Genomic DNA, 22258 nt, shown 5'->3' with positions numbered 1-22258 from the left:
CCCCTTAAAAATATGTATACTAGTACAGATTGTTGTCTTTGACCTATAATTGTTTACTCTTTACTCATTGCGACTTGGAATGAGAGTTGTCTCATTGGCACTCATTGTCACTCATACCATAACTTCTTATTTCTATTGAATAAAAAGTAAAATCACAAAAATACTGAACTCCGAGGAAAATTTAATCGGAAAGTCCCTAATCAAATGGCAAAATCAAATGGCAAAATCAAATGACAAACCACATCAAGCGAATGGACAACAACTGTCATATTCCTGACTTGGTACAGGCAAAACCAAATGTAGAGTGAAAGAAATGAAAAAGTGATCAAAATTTCTCTCATGGTTATTGCCATTTCTGCATAAATACAAATGTAACCAATCCATGTCATTAAGTTTATCATTTAAAAGTTCAAAACAGCTCAAAACGTCAAGATTCAACATAACCTACAAAGTGAAAAAAGTAGTGTAATGATCTTTCTTTGATAAGCCCATAATATAATCAATGACACTAGGCGTCACTACTTTGTTTACACATTTTTGTTTAAGGACCAGCTGAAGCACACCATCGCGTGGGGAATTTTTTCCGCTGTACTTAAGACCCGTTGGTGGCCTTCGGCTGTTTTCTGCTCTTTATTATGGTTGTTGTCTCTTTTACAAATTCCCCTTTTCCATTCTCAATTTTATTCAAGGGAATAAGTTTCCATTCTAAATTTTCTTCATGTGAAGAAGTCATGAATAAAGCTTTTGTCGAGCCTGCGACTTTAGTCGCTGAAAGCTCGACTTCGGGATAGTGATCCGGCGGCGGCTGCGGCGTTAGCTAACTTCTTAAAAGCTTTATATTTTGAAGGTGGAAGAACTGGATGTTTCATACTTTGTATATAGATGCCTTATGTTACGAAGTTTCCGTCAATCACATGTCCTTTGTCCTTGACTTTATTTTCATGGTTCAGTGGCTACTTGAAAAAAAGTTAAGATGTTTTGTTATGTTAAATTCTCTCTTATTGTAAGCAATAGAATAACTATATTTGGTATGTGTGTACATTTCAAGGTCCTCATGCCCGTCAGACAGTTTTCACTTGACCTCGACCTCATTTCATGGATCAGTGAACAAGGTTTCGTGGTCCATATCTCAGATGCTATAAGCAATAGGTCTAGTATATTCGGTGTATGGAAGGACTGTAAGGTGTATATGTCCAACTGGTAGGGTTCATCTGACCTTGACCTCATTTTTATGGTTCAGTGGTTATAGTTAAGTTTTGAGTTTTGGTCTTTTGTTCTAATACTATATGCAATAGGTCAACTATATTTGTTGTATGGAAGAATTGTTAGCTGTACATGCCTGCCTGGCATGGTTCATCTGACCTTGATCTGATTTTCATGGTTCATTAGTCAATGTTTCGTTTTCTTGGTTAATTTTAAGTTTATGACAGTTGTTATAAAGCTTTATATCAACATAATATCAACGATTAGTAAAGAAGGCGAGACAATTCAGTGTATGTACTCTTGTTCTTATAATAAACAGTTGACACATTTTCCACCATCAATACTTTTTAAGCAAATTAACATCAGATGTATTATGATCTTCATTATGATAACTGCACATGAGGTAAGAACGTTAAAACATACCTTTATTATTGAAGACTTTTTATTAATAACAAATGTTGAAACATGTTTTCATACTCAATCTCAATTTAAGTTCTATTTATTTCTAAAAACAACCACCTGTACAAGCATCTTCTGAATGACTAGTGCGTTATAATGAATCAATTATTATCATCACATTTATATCATACATTGAGGTGACATAAGTTGACCGAGGTTCAAATCTCATTAATCTATTTATTAAGAAAACAAATAAAGTGAATAGATAGAAAATGATGGAATCCCAAAAGCAGAGAGACCAGATGCCTCGACAGGTATATCACCATTTATTTGACTGAATATACAATAAAACAACCAGAAATTAAGGTGATAGAAAATATCAATATTCCAAGTCTGTCAATAACTACAGATAAACACTTCCAGAGTTCCGTGTTTGTACTTTCTTTGATGTCCTTGACTAAATCCCAAACGTTCTCCTGAAAGTTAATAAATACAAAATTGGATAAAATCAATACTTATATATTTTGCAGATAAAGTAATATATGTAATATTTTCATAAACAGTGTAGTAATAATTTTATTTATGATTATTTATCTATTTAAGAAATTTTATTTTCGATAAAGATTTTTATACCCATGTATTTTCTTAGTCCACAAACACTGTTCGTATATGTATTTCAAATATTCATATTCTACCACTAATTTTAGGTTTATCAATTGACATTTATTGATAGAACGTCAATGTGATAAAGTCATATAGATACCGGTATATAACCAATTTTATTTGCTAATTAAGAAGCCGAATAAAATAATTTAAGACAGCAGGGAAGATTAACTTTGTATTTTTATAGCTTTAACTGATAAAAAGAATGAGAGCTTTATATTGTAAATTTTACGATGTCTCTGAAGTGACCAGTGGGTCAGATTTGTTTAACATTGCTATTTGATTAATTGTCTAAATTGTATAACACTTTTTCACGTGTAGAAAACCATGTGAGTGGATTCCTTAATTCTTATTGGTCAATGATCTTGCGGGGTCAACACAAGTTTACGTGCCATGTGTGCACTTCCTTTTATCATTAACTTTCGTCTTGATAACTTGTGATTCTAAAACATTGCGTGAAATTTAAATCAATATTGTGTATAATTTGAACTTATCTGTGTAAAATTCAAATTTTTCTGGAAGTTCCAGCCTGGATTGATTTGTTTCAGCAATTTGAGGTAAAGGCGAACCATATTTTTGTGTATTTATAATTTGAGTTGTTAAATTAAATTAACTTCACTTTTTGCTACATTATGGACAAACGTGCAGTTGTTTTTGGCCATTCTTTCATTCGTCGGTTAAATGATTTTGTTTTATGCAATAAACACAATGGCTGGTCAAATTTGTCTCTTTATGAAAGAGATATTTTAGTAAACTTATTTGGTTTTGGTGGCGGCACCGTACGTCAAGGTCCAAAATGTATGTTTCAACCATGCTTATTAAAAGTTATAGCTGATGATAAACCCGATGTTGTATTTTTGCAAGTTGGGGGTAATGATATTAAGCATGATAGTGTTGACCCAAAGCTATTAGCTCGAGATATAACTTCATTTGCAGAGTTCATCATTGATGGTTATGATGTAAAACATGTTATTGTCGGTCAACTTTTTCACCGTTTTAATGCGAATCGGCCATATAATTACAACGAAATTGTTAATTAAGTAAATACACATGTAAAATTGATCATAAAGAATATAGACAAATTATCGTTTTGGCATCATAGAGGCATGTGGTCTGATTCTGAATCACTGATAGCAAATGATGGTGTGCATTTTAATAAAAAAAGGCACTTTAAAGTTTGCAAATAGTATCAGATCCGCCTTAGGCATCTGTATGAGACGTGGTTTATTTCCTTGCTTACTTGGGTAAGGTTACCGTTTTTTAATTGGTGCAGAGGTCGTGGTTGCTTGTACTTATGACCTCTGTGTATTTGTTTTTGCAAATAAACCAATTTTCCTTACTAGCTTGGTGTAAGGTGGATGATATTTTAACTGGTGCGGAGGGCGTGGTTGCTTGTACTTATGCCCTCTGTGTATTTGCTTCGTCAAATATGTGTTAATGTAGTGCTTTTTTGATTTTCTATGCTTCGTCATGAAACTCATGCTACTTCAGTTATTATTGTCATTGGTTTGGAACATAATCATTTTTGCATTGTAACCTGTATCATAGGTTATAATGGCCATGTATTATATTTTATACATGTAGGTTTTTTAGATATTTGATGATATTTAATTCATGTTGTCAATTTATTATGTTTGCTAATACGTTGATTCATGTAGTTTTGGGTTGCACTGGAATTTAAATCTAAATTTCAATTTTCATACCATTATTAATGCATTATTAAAACCAATTTAAAATTATTTTTTTGGATACATTCAGCGGTTTGTTACAATTTCTTTTTTCTTTTTCTTTTCTCTAGTACTTAATTATGCCTAGAGCAAAACAACCAAAGAGGAGAGCAGCTTCGGTCAAATCCTCCAGTTCGGTAATTGTGCCAGATCCAGTAGTCATACCTGCGAAGAAAAAACGGACACAAAAAAGGTCACCAACAGCATTAGATATAACAGAAAGTAACATTTCCGTTGAAGATTCAGGACAATCTTCCACAAGTCCTCCTGAAAAAATGCCTACGGCAGACGAAATTGCTTTGGCTTTACTTAACCGTATGCGGCCAAATGAACCAACATCTCAACATCAGCCGTCACTAGCTGAGTTAGTTAATTCACCAGCACAGCAAACTCAAGCAAGTACCTCTACAATGAGAAACCCAAGCTTAGTTATTCCACCTATGCCTTGTTCTTCATCAACCGTAATGAACACTGTTGTACATCCAGTTAACACCAGCTTGCTTCAAGACAACACTTCGATGCCTGTACCATTGAACTATAATTTAGACTCACAGAGGGAAGGTACTACTCCTATAACATTTAGCTCTGTAAATTTAATCAAGAACTCATTGCCTTTAGCATATCATGTAAATGAAAAAATTAGAAATATTATTTTCAATAATGAATATGTAGATTTTGCTGCCTTACTGCCACAAACTCAATCCACTGAAGAAGTTCATGTAATTGCCACTGGTGTCAAACTTATGACAACTTCCAATTCAAACCCAAAAGCAATTTCAAGCATGCACCAGTGGAATAACGCCTTTGATATATTTTTATCAATTTATCTTACTAAGTATCCGCACATGATGTTAGATCTGATAAAATATGGAAATAATATAAGAAAACTTGGTTATGAGAGTGGCATTCAGGCAGTAAAACTTTATGATGAAGAATTTAGAAAGCTTAGAGTAGTTCATAGGTTAGATTGGGTCATTTTGCACGATGATTTATACCGTTTGGCTACGGCTATAAAACATTCAGGCAATTATCAGCAACATTCTCAGTCGTCTGGTTCAAAAAACAGCAGGTCGCCCTTTCTCGGTAAAACCCAACAGAAACAAGGTAAATACCCAAACTGTTTCTGTTGGAGATACTGCGACACTGGTGTGTGTGGAAGCAAAGCGTGCAAACTCAAACACCAATGTGTTCACTGTGGACAAAAACGTGCTTCAGACATCTGTAATAAACGAACAACAGATGGTAAACCTTCCAAGTCCAGTTAAACTGGTTATGCTTAGTAAATACTTAAAGCTTTTTGATCCGGAACTAAGAGAATTTTTGATTAATGGATTTACAAAGGGCTTTAAGTTAGGTGCTAATGGTGAAAACATTTCATTTCTGACTTGTAAAAATCATCAAAGTGCGCTGGATAAACCTGAAACTGTGACGGAAAAAATAGAAAAGGAAATTAAGAAAGGGCGGCATAGAGGTCCTTTTAATTCGCCCCCTTTCCTAATTTTATTTGTTTCCCATTGGGCCTTGTACCGAAAAAAGAAGCAGGTCAATACCGTGTTATACATGATTTGTCATTTCCTAAAGGAAATTCTGTCAATTCTTCAATCCCTGCTGAATATACTTCGGTATCTTATGAAAATATTGAAAATGTCATTCATTTAGTTCAAAGTCAAGGTCATAAAGCCCTGATGGCACGTGCGGACGTTGAAAATGCATTCCGTTTATTGCCCATAAATCCAGAAGATTACCAATTTTTAGGCTTTACATGGAATGGTAAATTCTACTATGATACTTGTCTCCCCATGGGCCTTTCTTCATCGTGTCAGCTATTTGAAAAATTTTCAACTGCCCTTCATTGGATATTAACCAGTTCAATCGGATTTCTAACGTTTCCCATCTTCTAGATGATTTTGTCTTTGTTAGTAAAGCAAGTAGTAAAGCTTGTGACCATGCACTGCATTCCTTTTTGAAATTATGTAAAACGATTGGAGTGCCAATCAAACATGAAAAACACGATTTCCTACCACGGTTTTAACCATTTATGGCATCGAAATTGATTCTAATGAAATGATAGCCAGGTTGCCTACTGATAAAATCGATAAAATCTATGATATGCTAGTTTCCGTCAAACGACGGCGAAGTGTGTCCCTTAGAGATTTGCAATCTTTAATTGGCTTATTAAATTTTGCATGCAGTGTTATCATACCGGGTCGAGCTTTTTTGCGAAGATTAATAAATCTCACTTTAGGTCACACTAATTCTCAATTCCGTATCACCTTAAATGCAGAAGCAAGAGCGGATCTGAGGGCTTGGTTCGATTTTGTAGAACATTTTAATGGGAAATTATGCTTTCTATTCGACAACTGGGTGTCCTCTGAGGCTTTGCAGCTGTATTTGGTAATGACTGGTTCACAGGTAGTTGGCCTCCTGAAATTGAACCTGAACATATAACCGTTAAGGAACTTTTTCCTATTGTGCTAGCTGTCGAAATATGGGGCAAATGTTTAGAAAATCGTAAGGTTTTGTTTTTCACTGACAATTCTGCAGTAGTTGAAATTATCAATAAAACTTCTTCGAAGGTCAGCGTCATTATGAGACTTGTAAGACGTTTAGTCCTAGCATCTTTAAAGCATAATATATACTTTCGAGCTAAGCATATCCCAGGAAATCATAATGTCGTTTGTGATCTCCTCTCTCGATTTTCTTTTCAGAAAGTGCGCCTGATTGCCGCATGGTTGTCTCCAAAACAGACAATAGTTCCAGTGCAATTTTTAACTCTGTAGTTGCTAAGTTGTTTACAGCATCTTTATCAGATGCTACACACAAATCTTACTCTAGAATGATAAATAGTTATTTACAATTTTGTGAGAAGTATTATGCTGAATGCAGACCATTTCCATCTTCCCACATACTCCTATCTCATTTTATTGCTAATTTATTCTTACGAAATTATAGTCCATCAACTATCGCCACCCATATATCAGCTTTGAGTTTTGTGCACAAATCAAATAGCTGGCCTGATCCAACAGATATGTTTGTTATTCATAAAATTTTGAAAGGTGTACAGAATTTGAAAGGCAAGAATGACCCTAGACTACCTATAACTAAGGACATCTTGATCAAATTAATTGACTCTTTGCCGTGTGTAATTGTTAATGTAGACAACCAATTAGCCCTTAAGGCTATGTTTCTGCTTGCTTTTTATGCCCTTTTACGAGTAGGTGAGATATCGACCAAAAGCGGCTCCAATACAAAGCAGGTGCTTCAGGTTGGCGACATATCATTTGATCGTGAAAATAGTACTTTGAAAGGTATGTCTTTAACCATGACATATTATAAACACAGTGATCTGCATCCAAAAACCATTTATATCCCGATTTTTGCAGATAATATTACGTGTCCAGTCATTCATGTACATCACTATCTGTCTCAATTTGGCCATTCAAGTGGACCTTTGTTCCAATTTAAATCTGGAGCTCCAGTTGCTAGGTCTTATTTCACCACCTCTTTAAAGTCGGCTCTCTCATTCATCGGTTTAGATACTCGGTACTATAAAGCACACAGTTTCGGGATAGGGGCTGCGACTTCTGCTGCAGCTAGGGGAATTCCCCACTCCGTGATTCAAGGGATGGGGAGATGGAAATCGAGTGGTTTTATGAAATATATAAGGATGCAAAATTTTTAAGTTATTTATTGCACAACTTTGAGTCAGCATTGCCTGCCAAAACATTTGTCAATTAATTATTTAATATCTGTTATTAATAACCAGTGTATGTTTTATTAATCTTGTGATTAATCATTGTCATAAGATATGCTAATTTCAATTTTGATTTTTACAGTTGTGTACATTATTATATGTTTTGTGATTTGTTTTGAGAGCATGTTATGGATGTCAGCATTGCCTGGTCTGTAACTGCAATCTGTAATTTTTTTTTAATTATTTTTATTTATACATAATTGATTTTTATAATATGAATTTTAGACTGGATTCACGTCGCCAGAGCCCTCGGGTGGGGGATCCACTCTTAATGTAAGAGTGTATTTGTGGCAGATTTTTCTCCCAACCTTTGCTATTATTTGTCATTTATTCAATTGATATGATTTTAGTTGATGTAATTTCGTATTAATTATGTATTATAATTGCATATTAATTATGAACTTTTATGTCAAATGTTTTATTTGCAAATTGTATTTTTTTTGCATTTTATGATTTTGAATAAATGACCTTTTTTCGTCAATCTTGTTTTTATAGATATAGCAAAACAAGCTCAAACTGTGGCTGACATATTTATAGGTCAATAAGTTTATGGTATCTGTCTGTCTGTCTTAAAACCAATTTTATTTGCTAATTAAGAAGCGGAATAAAATAATTTAAGACAGCAGGGAAGATTAACTTTGTAGTTTTATAGCTTTAACTGATAAAAAGAATGAGAACTTTATATTGTAAATTTTACGATGTCTCTGAAGTGACCAGTGGGTCAGATTTGTTTAACATTGCTATTTGATTAATTGTCAAAATTGTATAACACTTTTTCACGTGTAGAAAACCATGTGAGTGAATTCCTTAATTCTTATTGGTCAATGATCTTGCGGGGTCAACACAAGTTTACGTGCCATGTGTGCACTTCCTTTTATCATTAACTTTCGTCTTGATAACTTGTGATTCTAAAACATTGCGTGAAATTTAAATTTCCCACCCGCAAACCTCCCTTTATTTATCTTTACAAGTAGTTTTGTAAATAGATTTTTTTTAGTTGGGCAGATTTTTCTCCCCACCTTTGCTATTATTTGTCATTTATTCAATTGATATGATTTTAGTTGATGTAATTTCGTATTAATTATGTATTATAATTGCATATTAATTATGAACTTTTATGTCAAATGTTTTATTTGCAAATTGTATTTTTTTGCATTTTATGATTTTGAATTAATGACCTTTTTTCGTCAATCTTGTTTTTATAGATATAGCAAAACATGCTCAAACTCTGGCTGACATATTTATATGTCAATAAGTTTATGGTATCTGTCTGTCTGTCTTAAATTACAATAGTGACTTAAAGATGTCATCGGTAATGTCACCAGTGAAGTACAAACATATAATATATAATGTGGGAAAAGAGCAGTCGTTATGTTTTGTTCGTGCAGGTTCTAAAAAAATATTTAAAAAAATATTTTTTAATTTTTGTCTATAAATTTATTTTTATTTTTTCGACGCTGTTATCCGGATTAGAGGTTACGATCAAAATGATTAATACATCTTTTAACTTTAATGAGTATTTTTTAAACCATCAATTAAGATAGAGTAAATGAAGCCGATCCTCAGTGAGTATACACTAAAACATTAACCAATTGTATACACATCTTCATAACATTTAAAGATACCTCTGCTGGTGGACTTTCAGTCCCAAAAGGTATAATTAGCTCAGTAATCAGAACTTTAGTACTGACAAAATTCATAACAATCTTTTTTTTAAATATGCCCGTTTATAAATTTTGAAACTATAAATTCACTAAGGTTTCAACTCCGTCTGGAAAAGTTGGCCTGAGATGGATTTGGCTCTTTCTTATGTTCTTTTTGGTCACATAACTCTTCAATTGTTACGGTTTTCATAAATTCTTACCTTTCAAATATTTGGCTTTGAGCTCCTGATGACGGTAAATTTAAAAAAGCGCTTCGGATGCATGAAATTAAATAACGTGATGTTTTTCAATTTTTATTTAAATAACTAAATGAAATCTTGTCACATATTGTCTTGAATATGCAGACATATTTGTCAGCGGGTGTTAAGAGAACAAAAACCAATCAAACAAAGTCATGTAAGCATGACATGAGCTTCACATCTTTCAAATTTCCAAAGTTCAAATGCATAGAAGTTAGTGCACTTATATATCAAACATCAAGGATTTATCAATGCTTTTTCTAAAATGAACTTCATCTAGTAATGTAAAGTTTGTTGCAGTTGCAAGAAAAGTAACTTACATGCCTCACAAAGTGACATTCATTTGCTTTCTTTTTTTGAGCGGGTTTGCAGTTCCTTGCTCGATATGTTTCTGACAAAACTGTTTCGAAAATTTAATATACAATGATGCGGTTAAAGATACAGGTGTTATTATAATAATATTTTAATTCAAATTCAACAACGATTGAAATGGACTAACTGCTGTAAAGAATTTAACAAATAAATACCTCATTACAGCATGTTGATGAAGGATTTCCAGGAATTTTAACAAACATCATTAGGCACAGTGGTACAATGATTCCTTTTTTAATCCATTCTGGTACCTCTTTTTCTCCACGGTAGTAAATATTTATGACAGCTACCTGTATCGTAGTGGTAATAGCTGACATGCCAAGTATAAAGTTGAAAAAGAACACTGAAATATGATGAAAAGTAATTGAAAAAGGATTTTATACAATTGACATTACTTCTAAGGGTGCAAGTTAAGATCTTGAAAAAGATATAAAAAAAAAACAATAACTATCCCAAATGAGACAGACAATGTTGAATGACAAGTAGATAGTCATTAAATTTTCCTTATAATATATAAATTAATATCTTTGTGAGATTAGAAATCCATAGTTTTTAAAACCGTCTTAAATCCTTCCATTGGAGACTTTCTTCCAAATGAACAAGGATTAATAATAAATAAAAAAATGTCTCTAGGTAGATATGATATAATTTTATACAAATAAAAAGAAATTAACAGGTGTGAATGCGCATGGTTACAAACTTTTATTAAAGACAACCTGAACTGGTAAATACTTTTTTTCAAGTCTACGACTATAGTCCCAAGAATGAACAGTGCAGAACTTGTACAGTTTACCCATGCACTTTCCTAATTCATCTCCTTATACCATACTTAATAAAGAAAACAGAAGTAAAAATGTGGGGGTGTAAGCACACTGTAAAATCATTATTTGTGTATTTATATAAACGTAAATAAATATAACACTTTACACACTTTACATCAGAAAATGCATGCACCAAGTCAGGTATTTTTGTGATTTTACTTTTTAGTAGGTACATCATTTTCTTCTTTTATACGGAACATATGAGATAACTAACATGATTTGATATTAACTTTAAAGTTAAGATACTTACTTATCCAAGGTGTTGCTTCGGCTGATGGGGGAAGCTTATCTGCTACAAGTAACTGAAATACGGACATGGCAAGTGTGATCATGATAACTAACGATGCCTTTTCTCCGGAGTCCACAGGGAGTAAAAAACACAGAACACCAATTGATGTTATCATGATGGATGGTATTATAATATTCGTTACATAATATGCTGGTTTACGTTCTATATGGATATAAAATGTAACATCTGGATAAGGTTCCAGACAGCATCCGTATGTTACCACATTCTTTTCAACTTCAATGTTTGGGATGTGCCATTCCACATTCGATTTCATAGATGACAAATCTATCGGACTCTGACTTGGTTGTATATCTAGTTGATGTCCATGATACACCCATGAACCAAATTTTAAAGCACAAATTTGAGTGTCAAATGGAAAGCTCTTGACGTCAATCGGACAAATCACTTCAATAATAGTAGGGAAATTGTAATGAATAGAACCATCTGAGTAAACTAGTGCTCTATACTTATCCATTCCATACATCCCTGTGGTGAGACTACAAATAGAAATTGATTCATTATACTATTTTCATATTTTTTGCAAGTGTTCCAATAGTTATCAAAGGTACCAGGATTATAATTTAGTGCTGCAATATGTATCCTACCGTAGTCTTAAATCGGTCATATTGTTAGTTCGTTCGGTATTTGTGTTTGAACTTAACACACGGGGAAACTACGCATTGACGTCACTACGCTACTTCCAGCGTAGAAAATTAGTGAAGAATACGTTTTTTCAACTCTTTTGAATAAAAAAAAACATGTTCAAAGATAAGTTTTCATTGTTGTTCTCAATTATTGCTGAAAAATGCCAATTTTCTAATGACCGTTTCAATCCCGACTTCCGAATGTCTAAAAACATTCTACAACTTCACAAAATCCCACTTCCGGCCTACATTGCCTTGTTTACATTCCATTCAGCGTCATCAATCTTGTGGCAGGCAATACAGGTCAAGCTAATCGTATTTTTAGGACTTTTAAAATGACATGCTCCTTACGTCTTTCGCGATTTTCCCGCGAAAAAAGTCCAACCAAAATGTAAGGAAAACTAATGAAAAAACGATGTCCATGCCATAATTTTGTACAGGAATATAGAGTAGGTAAATAAAAAACAATTTACATTTATTTTTCATGGATTTTTTTTTTTACTCAGAAAAAGATCGATATTCTGACCATCATGACTGTAGGTAAATATTCATATAAACTTCCATTGCTGTCGAAAGGGATGGCAAAAAATGAGGTTACTTGTTGAATAAACCCCAAATTATTGCAAACTATTTTAAAGCAATATCCCACAAACAAATAACGTAATTGCCGTAGACTGAAAAATCACTTTATTGACAGTAGAGCAATTTGATTGGGTAGAACGATTTTACATCACGTGATTTTGACACCATTGGAATTTGAATGTCAACAAAACAAGGTCAGTTGGTTCAGTATGGAACAGCATCGTACATTGAGTAACAATTATGAGTTACCAAGCTTGACAATGCATGGTAATAAAAAATGAAAGCTAAGTCTACAGAAAAAATAAGAAAAAATGTCATTAGATGAACGACTTATCATCATAGCTGGATATGCAGGCAAAGTCTGACATATTGAAACGCCTGTCACGGGAATTCAGAGAGGGGAGGAGGTGCTTCCCTTAGCTGGAATATTCCAAAATGCAAATTTGTTGTTAACATTTGAATATCATCTTCATAAGCCAATATTTATCTCCAGCGGTACAATTTAATCCGAAATATCGTTTATAGCAATATGACGACAATACCTGCTATATTTGCACACATATTATTATTTGGATTTATTCTTTTATTTAAATTTTCCAAAAGTTATTGTGTTACTTGCAAGCTTGCAAGTGATCAGACGATCGGACGAGATTTGCGTTTGTTTATGCCTAACAGTAAAACTAAATTATCCCGATAGAACACATCGAAAAGGAGATTTTTCATTGTATTGTTGAAATCCTTTCTTTGGTCTGTGATGAATATATGTTTTGATCTCTCTGCTTTATTAATGGAAGACAGAAAAGATGACCATACATTCTTTTGGAACTTTGGAACCCCTAGAAATATAAAAGCTAAGCTACATTTGGCAAAACCTTAAAAAAATTGAGTCATCAATGCTCTTCAACTTCTTTTTTATTTAGCCCTTTTTAACCTGTATGATATGAGCGTCACTGATGAGTCGTTTGAATACAATACGCACATTTGGAGTACGATTTCAGTAATATAGCCAATTTAGCTTTTAGTATGACCTTTATAAAAGTCAATTATACGGTGTTTTTTTTTGACATTTGACAATTGTAATCATCTTCTAAAATGTAAAACAAATGCTGCGAAATTACAAATTAAAAGAATATAATAATAACCTTATAGAACCTTTGTAATATTCAACGTAGAAACTGTTCTGTTTTAGAGCAGTATTTACCAAAATACAACACTTTTCAAAATCTTTAAAAAAATCTTTCCAAAAAATACCAATTTGCAACGTGCAGAATTTTTATCACATGTTAAACTTTTCACAAATGATGAAAATAATTTCAACTTCATTAAACACATTAGTCTATAAGTAAAAGAGAGAATAATCAAAGCCAGTTTTTGTTCATAAAGCATAACCCCTTAGTAAAAATGGTGAATTATACCTAACTAACTAAACCCCTGACTTGTATGACAGTAAAATTACCTGTAAATAGTAATCAAAGGTACCAGGATTATAATTTGATACACCAGACGCACGTTTCGTCTACATAGGACTCATCAGTGACGTAAATGTAAATGCACAAAACCTTAAACAATATAAGTGACAAGTCTACACTTTAACAAAATCATAACATATCTAAGTAAATAACTCATTACGTTTACTAGAATCAGTTTATAAACAATCTATGTTTAACAAACAATTTAATAAAAAAAAACACTCTTGTGTAATTCAGGCAAGAAGAGTATGTATTCCCCTCGAATTGGAATTTGAACCATTTTCTATTTGATATCACATAGGTGCTCACCGGAAACATTTCAATCCCTTTAAACTTAGCTTTGTTTCTAACGCATATATACAAGAACGGTAATAATAAAAGTGAAATGTAAAATTTCTTAAAAATTACAAATTTACATTTAATTAATACTAATCAAAGCTATCAGCTTACAATAAGCATGTTATACCTGTCATAAAGGGTCAAATCCGGTGTCCAAATCCTAGATATTGGCACCACAATATATTCTGTATCATTAAAATCCCTCGGACTCCATTGCAACGAACAATCGTTCCATTTCTAAAACGAGGTATGAATATTATACATATTTATGTCAATATCAAATGTTGCTTAAACGCGCGTCTGGCGTATCAAATTATAAGCCTGGTACCTTTGATAACTATTTACACGTTGTAGTTTGACATTTCATTTTAAAAAAGCTCAAAGCTGATGTATTTCCGAAAAAAGGGGGGACGTGTAGGGATCACATGGTTGATTATGTCAAGTATTGAATGTCCAATGTCCGTTATTCCATGTACAACATGCCTTCTGAGACAGAACGTTAATTAAATTGGACAACTATTGCATTTCAGAATAGTGGTATGACAACAGTTCGGTCGTGGATAACTCTTTATGCTCCTTCTGTGTATTTTGGTTTATTCAAAACACTATTTAGTCGGAGAAAGTCTGATTAAATATTTAATTTCTTAAACATTTAATGAATATCCAGTTTCAATGTATCTCGTTATATCAAAACAAGTTTTGAGTGTAGATCAGGTTTTTTAATTCACGAAAAACACATGATATCAGTTATAAGAAACAAGAAAGGCAAAGACAAAGACACAGAACGACAAACTTTAGTTTTTTTACTATCGCCAGCCAGGCAAAGTATACATTTTAATGATAATGATTTTTATTATGCTGTGGGAAAAGTAATTGTTTTAGAACTTTAGTAAAATTGAACACAAATCATTATAATTCAACCGCTAATCATTATTTGTCAACATTTTCTTATTTCCTAAATTACTGCTGCAATATTAATTATTTTATTATGTAATCTTAAACATATTTTAAGTTAAACATACCAAGCGGATCCACAAGTTTATCTTCATTCTCTGATTTGGTTCGTCCTGAAATAAAAACATTATCATGCTATAGAACTAGTTCGAAGGTAAAATTGATATTCATTTAAGAAATAATTTTTTCATGTCATGCTCTATGCTCATTTTAACATGGGAAGGCATTATATTTGTCAATATCTTAAAACCGAACGTTAGCGAGGTATTAAATGTTTACACATATAATGCCTACCCAAGTTAGAATGAGCATAGAGCATGGCATGATAGAATTATTTCGATTCTAATAGGAATATTTTGAACTTTTGTATTTCGAAGAGGACCAAAAGTACACGCTCGAAATGTCGCCATTTTGGTTTGATGAACAAAAAAGTTATAGAAAATCAACAGTTTATCAATAAAAAAAACTTAATTTTAGAATGTTTTTATTTAATTTCCATTGTTTAAAATTCATCTGACGTTGCAATTTCAATTGTGACGTCAATCACGTGCAGCCCATGTTCTATCTGAATAAGAACATGTCTTTGTATCCAAAGCTAAAGAAGAACGTCATATTAGAACTCTAAATATTTCTAAAATCAAATTATAGTTTCTGCATATAATCCTAAGACAAATCATTAAGCACAACAGTGGCATAACCAGATCATTTCAAGAGTACATTTAAACCTCGACAATGCCTCTCACCTTGGAGGCTCACATGTTAAGGCGACAGACATTCTATTTATGTCATTTAAAATCAACAAAAGCAACCATTTGTGCAGACTAATTTGTTTGCCGTTTTATTTAATTTCTTCATTGGGTTTACAGAAAATTGTCTAAACTAGACACTATAAAATACGTCTAAATGAAGATATGGTGTAAATGACCCTAATTCTGAACTTTATATAAAGTAAGTCTTCGTTTAAATGGTGTTTTATTAATTGATGGTGCATTATAAAGTGTGACTTTTAATTCTTTATAGTTCAAATACAAATACAATGAACCTGATCTCCTCCAGTTGATAGTAGAAATTTAAGTGCCAAGTCATTTTTAGTACAGCAGAGACATTTTTTAGGTTTTGCATGAACTTGAGTAGACAGAAAATGAATACTTTACGTTTGATGAAAAAGATAATTTCTTCACCTGTTTCTTCAAGTCATTGGAGAAAGAATATAAAAGTTCAATGTTATTTTAACCAATTGTTCATTTGAATTATTTTCTTTCTAAAAAATTCATGTTTAAGCCCTAACAATTTGACGTAAACATAGCTACGTGACTGAAGATTGCAACGATATATAACTCCATATTATCTTTAACATATGACCTACCAGATCTATCATTTGTCGAACTGCTACTCCTATTTTTAGATTTACTTGTGGTGCTCCTTCACACACTGGCCTAAGTCCACTGTCATAACCGGGAAATATTGAATCAAATATCTGTTTTTTTAAGCTGTCACAATGAACATCTACAATTTTTTTTAAAAAGTTGTCAAAAATGATAAACTTTTCAAAATGAAACATTTCGAGAGTAATTTATTATTAATAATACAAAAGTGAAAATAACACCACTAGCTGTATGCATCCGAAATGAATACACTATATGCATTACAATGTAAGAATGTTTTAATTCGATTTGGGCAAAACAGAATAACACCCTTTTCCAATTGATTAATCAATACAATTTACATTAATTTATATAAATAACACATACATGTAGATGAGAGGGTGATAGAGCAGATTGGTATCCCGAGAAAAAATTGATAACCGCGGCGAAGCCAAGGTTGACAATGCTTTTTCTAAGGTAAAAATCTGCTCTATCACACTCTCAGCTATGTTTTATTTAATTTATTATACTGAATGTCTTTTCATATTGTCTTTTACAGATTCATTTTATTCTAGAAGTATTTTCTATGACGTTGAGTAAATAACAACGTTACGGTTATTAGAAAAAAACAACAAGGTTTTTATTTTTTTATTTTGACGGTCAAAAAATAAATTCTGAGCTTAAACGTAGAACTTTAGCCTTGTTTTAATTACTTGAAGTAACTTCAATTCATTGTCCTTTAAATTATTGATTTTTTATTGGTCTGGACGAGAGGGTAACATTCATATAAATTGTCACCCGCTCAGCCATGTGATAGAGTAAAGTAACACCCTCGTAATAGCCAATCAAAATATGACATTTTCAAGTGAAGTATAATAATTATTTATATTTCACAGTGGTATCTTAATTTAACTCTGTTTATTTACTTTTGACCTTAATTACTTATCCCTTATAAATTTTATTAACTATGAATTTGCATTCATGTATCGTAGATCTTAATTTGCGATTGTTTTTATTGGGTTAACCCTTCCAATTGATATTTTATAGTATGTGGTTCTATGTTGTGATGTTATACTATTGTTTCAGAAATGGAAGAAGGTTTGGTACCATTAAAATGTTTAATCCCGCTGCAAATGTTTGCACCTGTCCTAAGTCAGGAATCTCAGATGTTGTCGTTTGTTGATGTAGTTCCTAGGTGTATCTCTTTTCTCGTTTTTATATAGATTAGACCGTTGTTTTTTCCGTTAGAATGGTTTTACATTACTAATTTTTTGGGCCGTTTATAGCTTGCTGTTCGGTGTGAGCCAAGACTCCGTGTTGAAGGCCGTACCTTGACCTATACTGGTTTACTTTTATCAATTGTTATTTGGTAGGTTAATTGTCTCATTGGCACCCATACCACATCTTCCTTTATTAATTTACATTACTTTAAAGATATATTTTTGACAACCTTTTAATATTCTAAAATGAAACGAAAATCACCAAGGGGAATAACAGAATAATGAAGTCGAAGAAACAACCATGACTTAGATGAAACAAGATGGAGAAACTATAACAATCAAAACAATGCAATATCCTTAAAAGTAAGGAGTGGACATTCCGTGCTTAAGAAAACAAAAGTTTCTACTTCCTTAGTTAACTGTTAATTTTATTATACAATAAGAAATAAAAAAAATGATATAGTCGTTGGAAAGTACGCCATTTATTTCTATATGTATGTCCTTTTACCTTTCCCTTTTTGATTTTGTTATGTGTTGGCATAAAGACCTTTGTCATTAAAAGACCAATATTTACATTATTTAGCATCAACGTGTGCCACTTTTATAGGTAAGTAAATGTGTTATCAGCATCAAATGAAACACTCGGTTGTTTGGTGGTATAATTCTCAAAAATATCTTGTAAAAAGAAAGAAAAAGAATTCCACTAAATCTATTAATCTTACCTCCTGCAAAGGCTTGCAACACTGTTATAGAAATAAAGATTCTTAAATCCATGCAATTGTTTGTCAATATATCTTAACACAATATTTATTGATAGTTTTGTTTTTTACTGTTTTTAAGCAAAAAAACAAACTTGAAACCCGAATAAAATTATTAATATGGACTGTTTATAAGTATCCCTATGTAGAACCTCAGACATACAAAATGACAACACCATTTGACATGTCTCTGATGTAATCTTTTTTTGTTATTCAATTCTCATCAAAATCAGTTTGTTAAACTTCAAAGATAATTTAATACATTTTAACACTACTTTACAATTAAGACTTGAATAATAAGATCAGTAATCATAGTACGCAAATGCTTTTAAATACATTTGTAGATTTGATTTTGATTTACTAACAATTTAATATTTCTATACATTGGTTATATTACTTATGGCTTTTTGTCTTTTTTTAAGCATACGAATGTTCTTTGCAGATTTATAGCACTAAATACATTTTCAGCGGAAATTTTCGTTTTTGTGTGTATGTTTCTTTATGACAAATATCCTTAGCGATTTTTTGTGCTAAAAAGTAAAATCACAAACATTCCTAATTCCGCGGACAATTCAAAAAAGAAAGTCCCTATTCAAATGGCAAAACCAAAAGCTAAAACACATTTAACGAATGGATAACATCCATCATATTCCTGACTAGGTACAGGCATTTTCTTCTAAAGAAAATAGTGGATAAAACCTGTTTTTTAACTGGCTAAACATCTCAGTTTTATGACAGTTGCATTAAATTCCATTATAATGACAACGATGTGTGAACAAAACAGATATGGAAGTTAAAAATGACAAACATAAGGGTACAGCAAACAACATTGTGTAATAATCTTATCACTATAACAAAACAAACGCAGATCAAATTTATTCGTTTATAGTGTATTAATGTACGTTTTTTGATTCAGTTAAGCCTTCCAATTGATATTTATCGTGTGTTTTTCTATGTTGTGATGTTATGCTATTGTTTCAGAAAAAGGGAGAAGGTTTGGATCCATTTAAACGTTTAATCACACTGCAAATGTTTGCACCTGTCCTAAGTCAGGAATTTGATGTTCAGTAGTTGTCGTTTGTTTATGTAATTTATACGTGTTTCTCGTTTATCGTTTTTTTATTTTATATAGATTAGACTGTTGGTTTTCCCGTTTGAATGGTTTTACACTAGTAATTTAGGGGCCCTTAATAGCTTGTTGTTCGGTGTGAGCCAAGGCTCCGTGTTGAAGGCCGTACATTGATCTATAATGGTTTTCTTTTTTTTAAATTGTTGTTTGGATGGAGAGTTGTCTCATTGGCACTCACACCACATCTTCCTATATCTACATATGTAAAACATAATCACAAAAAGGCATAAAGACAAATCACATTAGCAAAAAAGAAAGACAAGAATACAAAAATTATCAAAGAATAATGACAAATTGACGGGATGTATAAGTTCGCAGTAACTCCAAATGGATGTCATCATTTTAGCATTAAACAATAGTCAAGGCAAATCTTAATTTTCCCTTAATTATACTGTTTAAACTAGATCTTCATCATTTATTTATTTATTTAACTTTAAATTTCTTATGAATTTAAACGTTACTTTATTGACAGGTGATGTAAAAAATCTAAGAAAAAGCAAGGGGAATGTGGCTATAAATTTTATATACATATCTCAATATATTTCTTGAACGAAGAACAATTTGTTAAATTTGAGTAGGGACTTTCCTTCTTGTATTATCCTCCGAATATTGGGATTTTACTTTTCACTATATTTTCTAATGCAATAGATCTATGCGACAGATGTCTGTAGACAAAACTCACCACCAAAACGCAAGGTTCTCATTCAAGGTTGTACTTAAATTTTCAATGAAAAATTTCCTCAACTTCATCTTCAATCTTGTATAAAACTTCAAATAAGCAAAAATTGCTATTTACTATGTGATAAATTCATATAGCTCTTTAGCAGTTTTGGGTATAATACCCAGATGTGTCTGTCCTGATAAAGGTAAAAACATTTTAGACGCATGCAATATATAACGTTTTGTTTTGTTTTGTGTTTTAACGAATTTAAAATAATACTCGTTTCTCCATGAAATGCATACCAGAGAATGATTTATCTTTCTTTTAATTTGTTCTGGTTGAACATTTGTATAGCTTACATAATGGTATAGGTTACCGGACATAATGCAAGAAAAGTTCCCATTATAGGTTCTAACTGCAATGCACAGGAAACTATTTAGCTACCCTTAATTAGAAGATAAAACATTGTTGGTTTAGATTTGAACCGAAGTCGAGAAAATGTGTGACGTTTGCCCTGTATGATCACCCTTTGTTATGTGAATGAGCTTGTTGGCAAACCAGTTATCACATATTTAGACGTAACGACAGCGAGTGAGAACACAACAGCGTTTGAAACATAAATTGTAGATTTATCTGGAAGATTTACAACGATAATTAAGAAAATTATTTCGATTTTGGTGTTGATTTGGTAGCCAGGTCAAACACTTTACTGGAACTTAGATACGTTAACTGCAAATTATAATACAATTAAAAATGGAAATTAAATAGTAAAGTAAATAATAAGATTCACGGAAACAATTTGGAATCGCGAAAATAAGCCAACATGTTCATCCTTCTTTGGATATTTCGAATTAAAAAAAAATCAAATGAAGATCCCAAATGAAGGAATCTAATCAGATAAAAACTGAAATTCAACGGAATCTAATTAGATAAAAACTGAAATTCAGCGGAATCTAATCAGAAAAAGGTTGATCTGAGATAAACATAAGGTATGTGATAGGGGTGTAATTGAAAAGCAACTTGCATCATCGAAGATTGAACCGGAAACAGAATGTTACAGACGAGGAAGTAAGATTTCTGAAAAGATATGAACAAATTAAAAAATGTTTATGAAAGGAATATTTACAAGAAATGCATTTTGCTCACCGGTGACTATACTCTTAGACAATGTGAGCTACCGAGTTAGACTTATTACCGGGTTTTTACATACATTATCATGACGACGGGTGCCACATATGGAATATGACCTGCTTATCATTTCGGAGCATCTGAGATCATCCCCGAATTTTGGTAGGGTTCGTAGTGCTTTTTAGTTTTCTATGTTGAGTTTTGTTTCCTTTTTAGCTCACCTGACCCGAAGGGCCAAGTGATCTTTTAACATCACTTGGCGTCCGTCGTCCGTCGTCGTCGTCGTTAACTTTTTACATTTTGAACCACTAAATGGAATGTAACCAAACATGACATGAATATTCCTTAGAAGGTGCTGACTTAGTGTTGTTACTTTGTGTCCGATCCACCATCCAAGATGGCCGCTAGTGGGGGACTTAGTTTAACATACGACCCTATGGGAAATGCATACAAATGACTTCTTTTAGAGATCCACTGAATGGAATGAAACCAAACATGGCATATTTGTTCCTTATGAGGTGTGGACTTAGTGTTGTTACTTTGTAGTCGATCCATCATCCAAGATGGCCACCAGCGAGGGATTTAGTTTAACATAGGACCCTATGGGAAATGCATACAAATGACTTCTTTTAGAGAATCACAGAATGGAATGAAACCAAACATAGTATGAATGTTCCTTATGAGGTGCTGACCAAGTGTTGTTAATTGTAGCTGATACATCATCCAAGATGGCCGCCAGCAAGGGACTTAGTTTAACATAGGACCCTACGGGAATTACATACAAAAGTCTTCTTTTAGAGAACCACTGAATAGAATAAAGTCAAACATAGCATGAATGTTCTTCATGAGATGCTGACCAAGTGTTGCAACTTTGTTGCC

General features: G+C 32.4%; 1 protein-coding gene across 2 annotated transcripts; it reads right to left on the bottom strand.

Moving 5' to 3' along the window:
* Positions 1-1862: 1862 nt before the first annotated feature.
* On the bottom strand, positions 1863-18697 carry LOC143066359 (neuronal acetylcholine receptor subunit alpha-10-like). Of its 2 annotated transcripts, none has more exons than XM_076239314.1 (7): positions 18426-18697; positions 16486-16625; positions 15188-15232; positions 14293-14402; positions 11093-11628; positions 10177-10331; positions 1863-2078 (listed from the first exon to the last, which is right to left on the bottom strand). In XM_076239314.1, exons 1-7 carry the CDS (start codon positions 18475-18477, stop codon positions 1929-1931), a joined length of 1188 nt encoding a protein of 395 aa, XP_076095429.1. In that variant the 5' UTR covers positions 18478-18697; the 3' UTR covers positions 1863-1928. The 2 variants fall into 2 exon arrangements, with proteins under 2 accessions (XP_076095429.1, XP_076095428.1); XM_076239313.1 differs by having other exon boundaries at positions 10177-10364; positions 18426-18693.
* Between the last annotated feature and the right edge of the window lie 3561 nt (positions 18698-22258).

Source organism: Mytilus galloprovincialis, chromosome 3 (genome assembly GCF_965363235.1).
Source record: "Mytilus galloprovincialis chromosome 3, xbMytGall1.hap1.1, whole genome shotgun sequence".
NCBI classification, from domain to species: Eukaryota; Metazoa; Mollusca; class Bivalvia; order Mytilida; family Mytilidae; genus Mytilus; species Mytilus galloprovincialis.
Note: the sequence above shows the minus strand (reverse complement) of the source record. Positions and strands in the feature narration are given on the sequence as shown.

Bases quoted from the DNA above. Each gene is read 5' to 3' on its own strand.
- LOC143066359 (XM_076239313.1), bottom strand. From the start codon at position 18,477: ATGGATTTAAGAATCTTTATTTCTATAACAGTGTTGCAAGCCTTTGCA. The intron at 15,233-16,485 runs GTAGGTCATATG...TTTTTATTTCAG, and splicing joins TTCGACAAATGATAGATCTG to GACGAACCAAATCAGAGAAT. The intron at 11,629-14,292 runs GTATAACATGCT...TTCTATTTGTAG, and splicing joins GATTTGACCCTTTATGACAG to TCTCACCACAGGGATGTATG.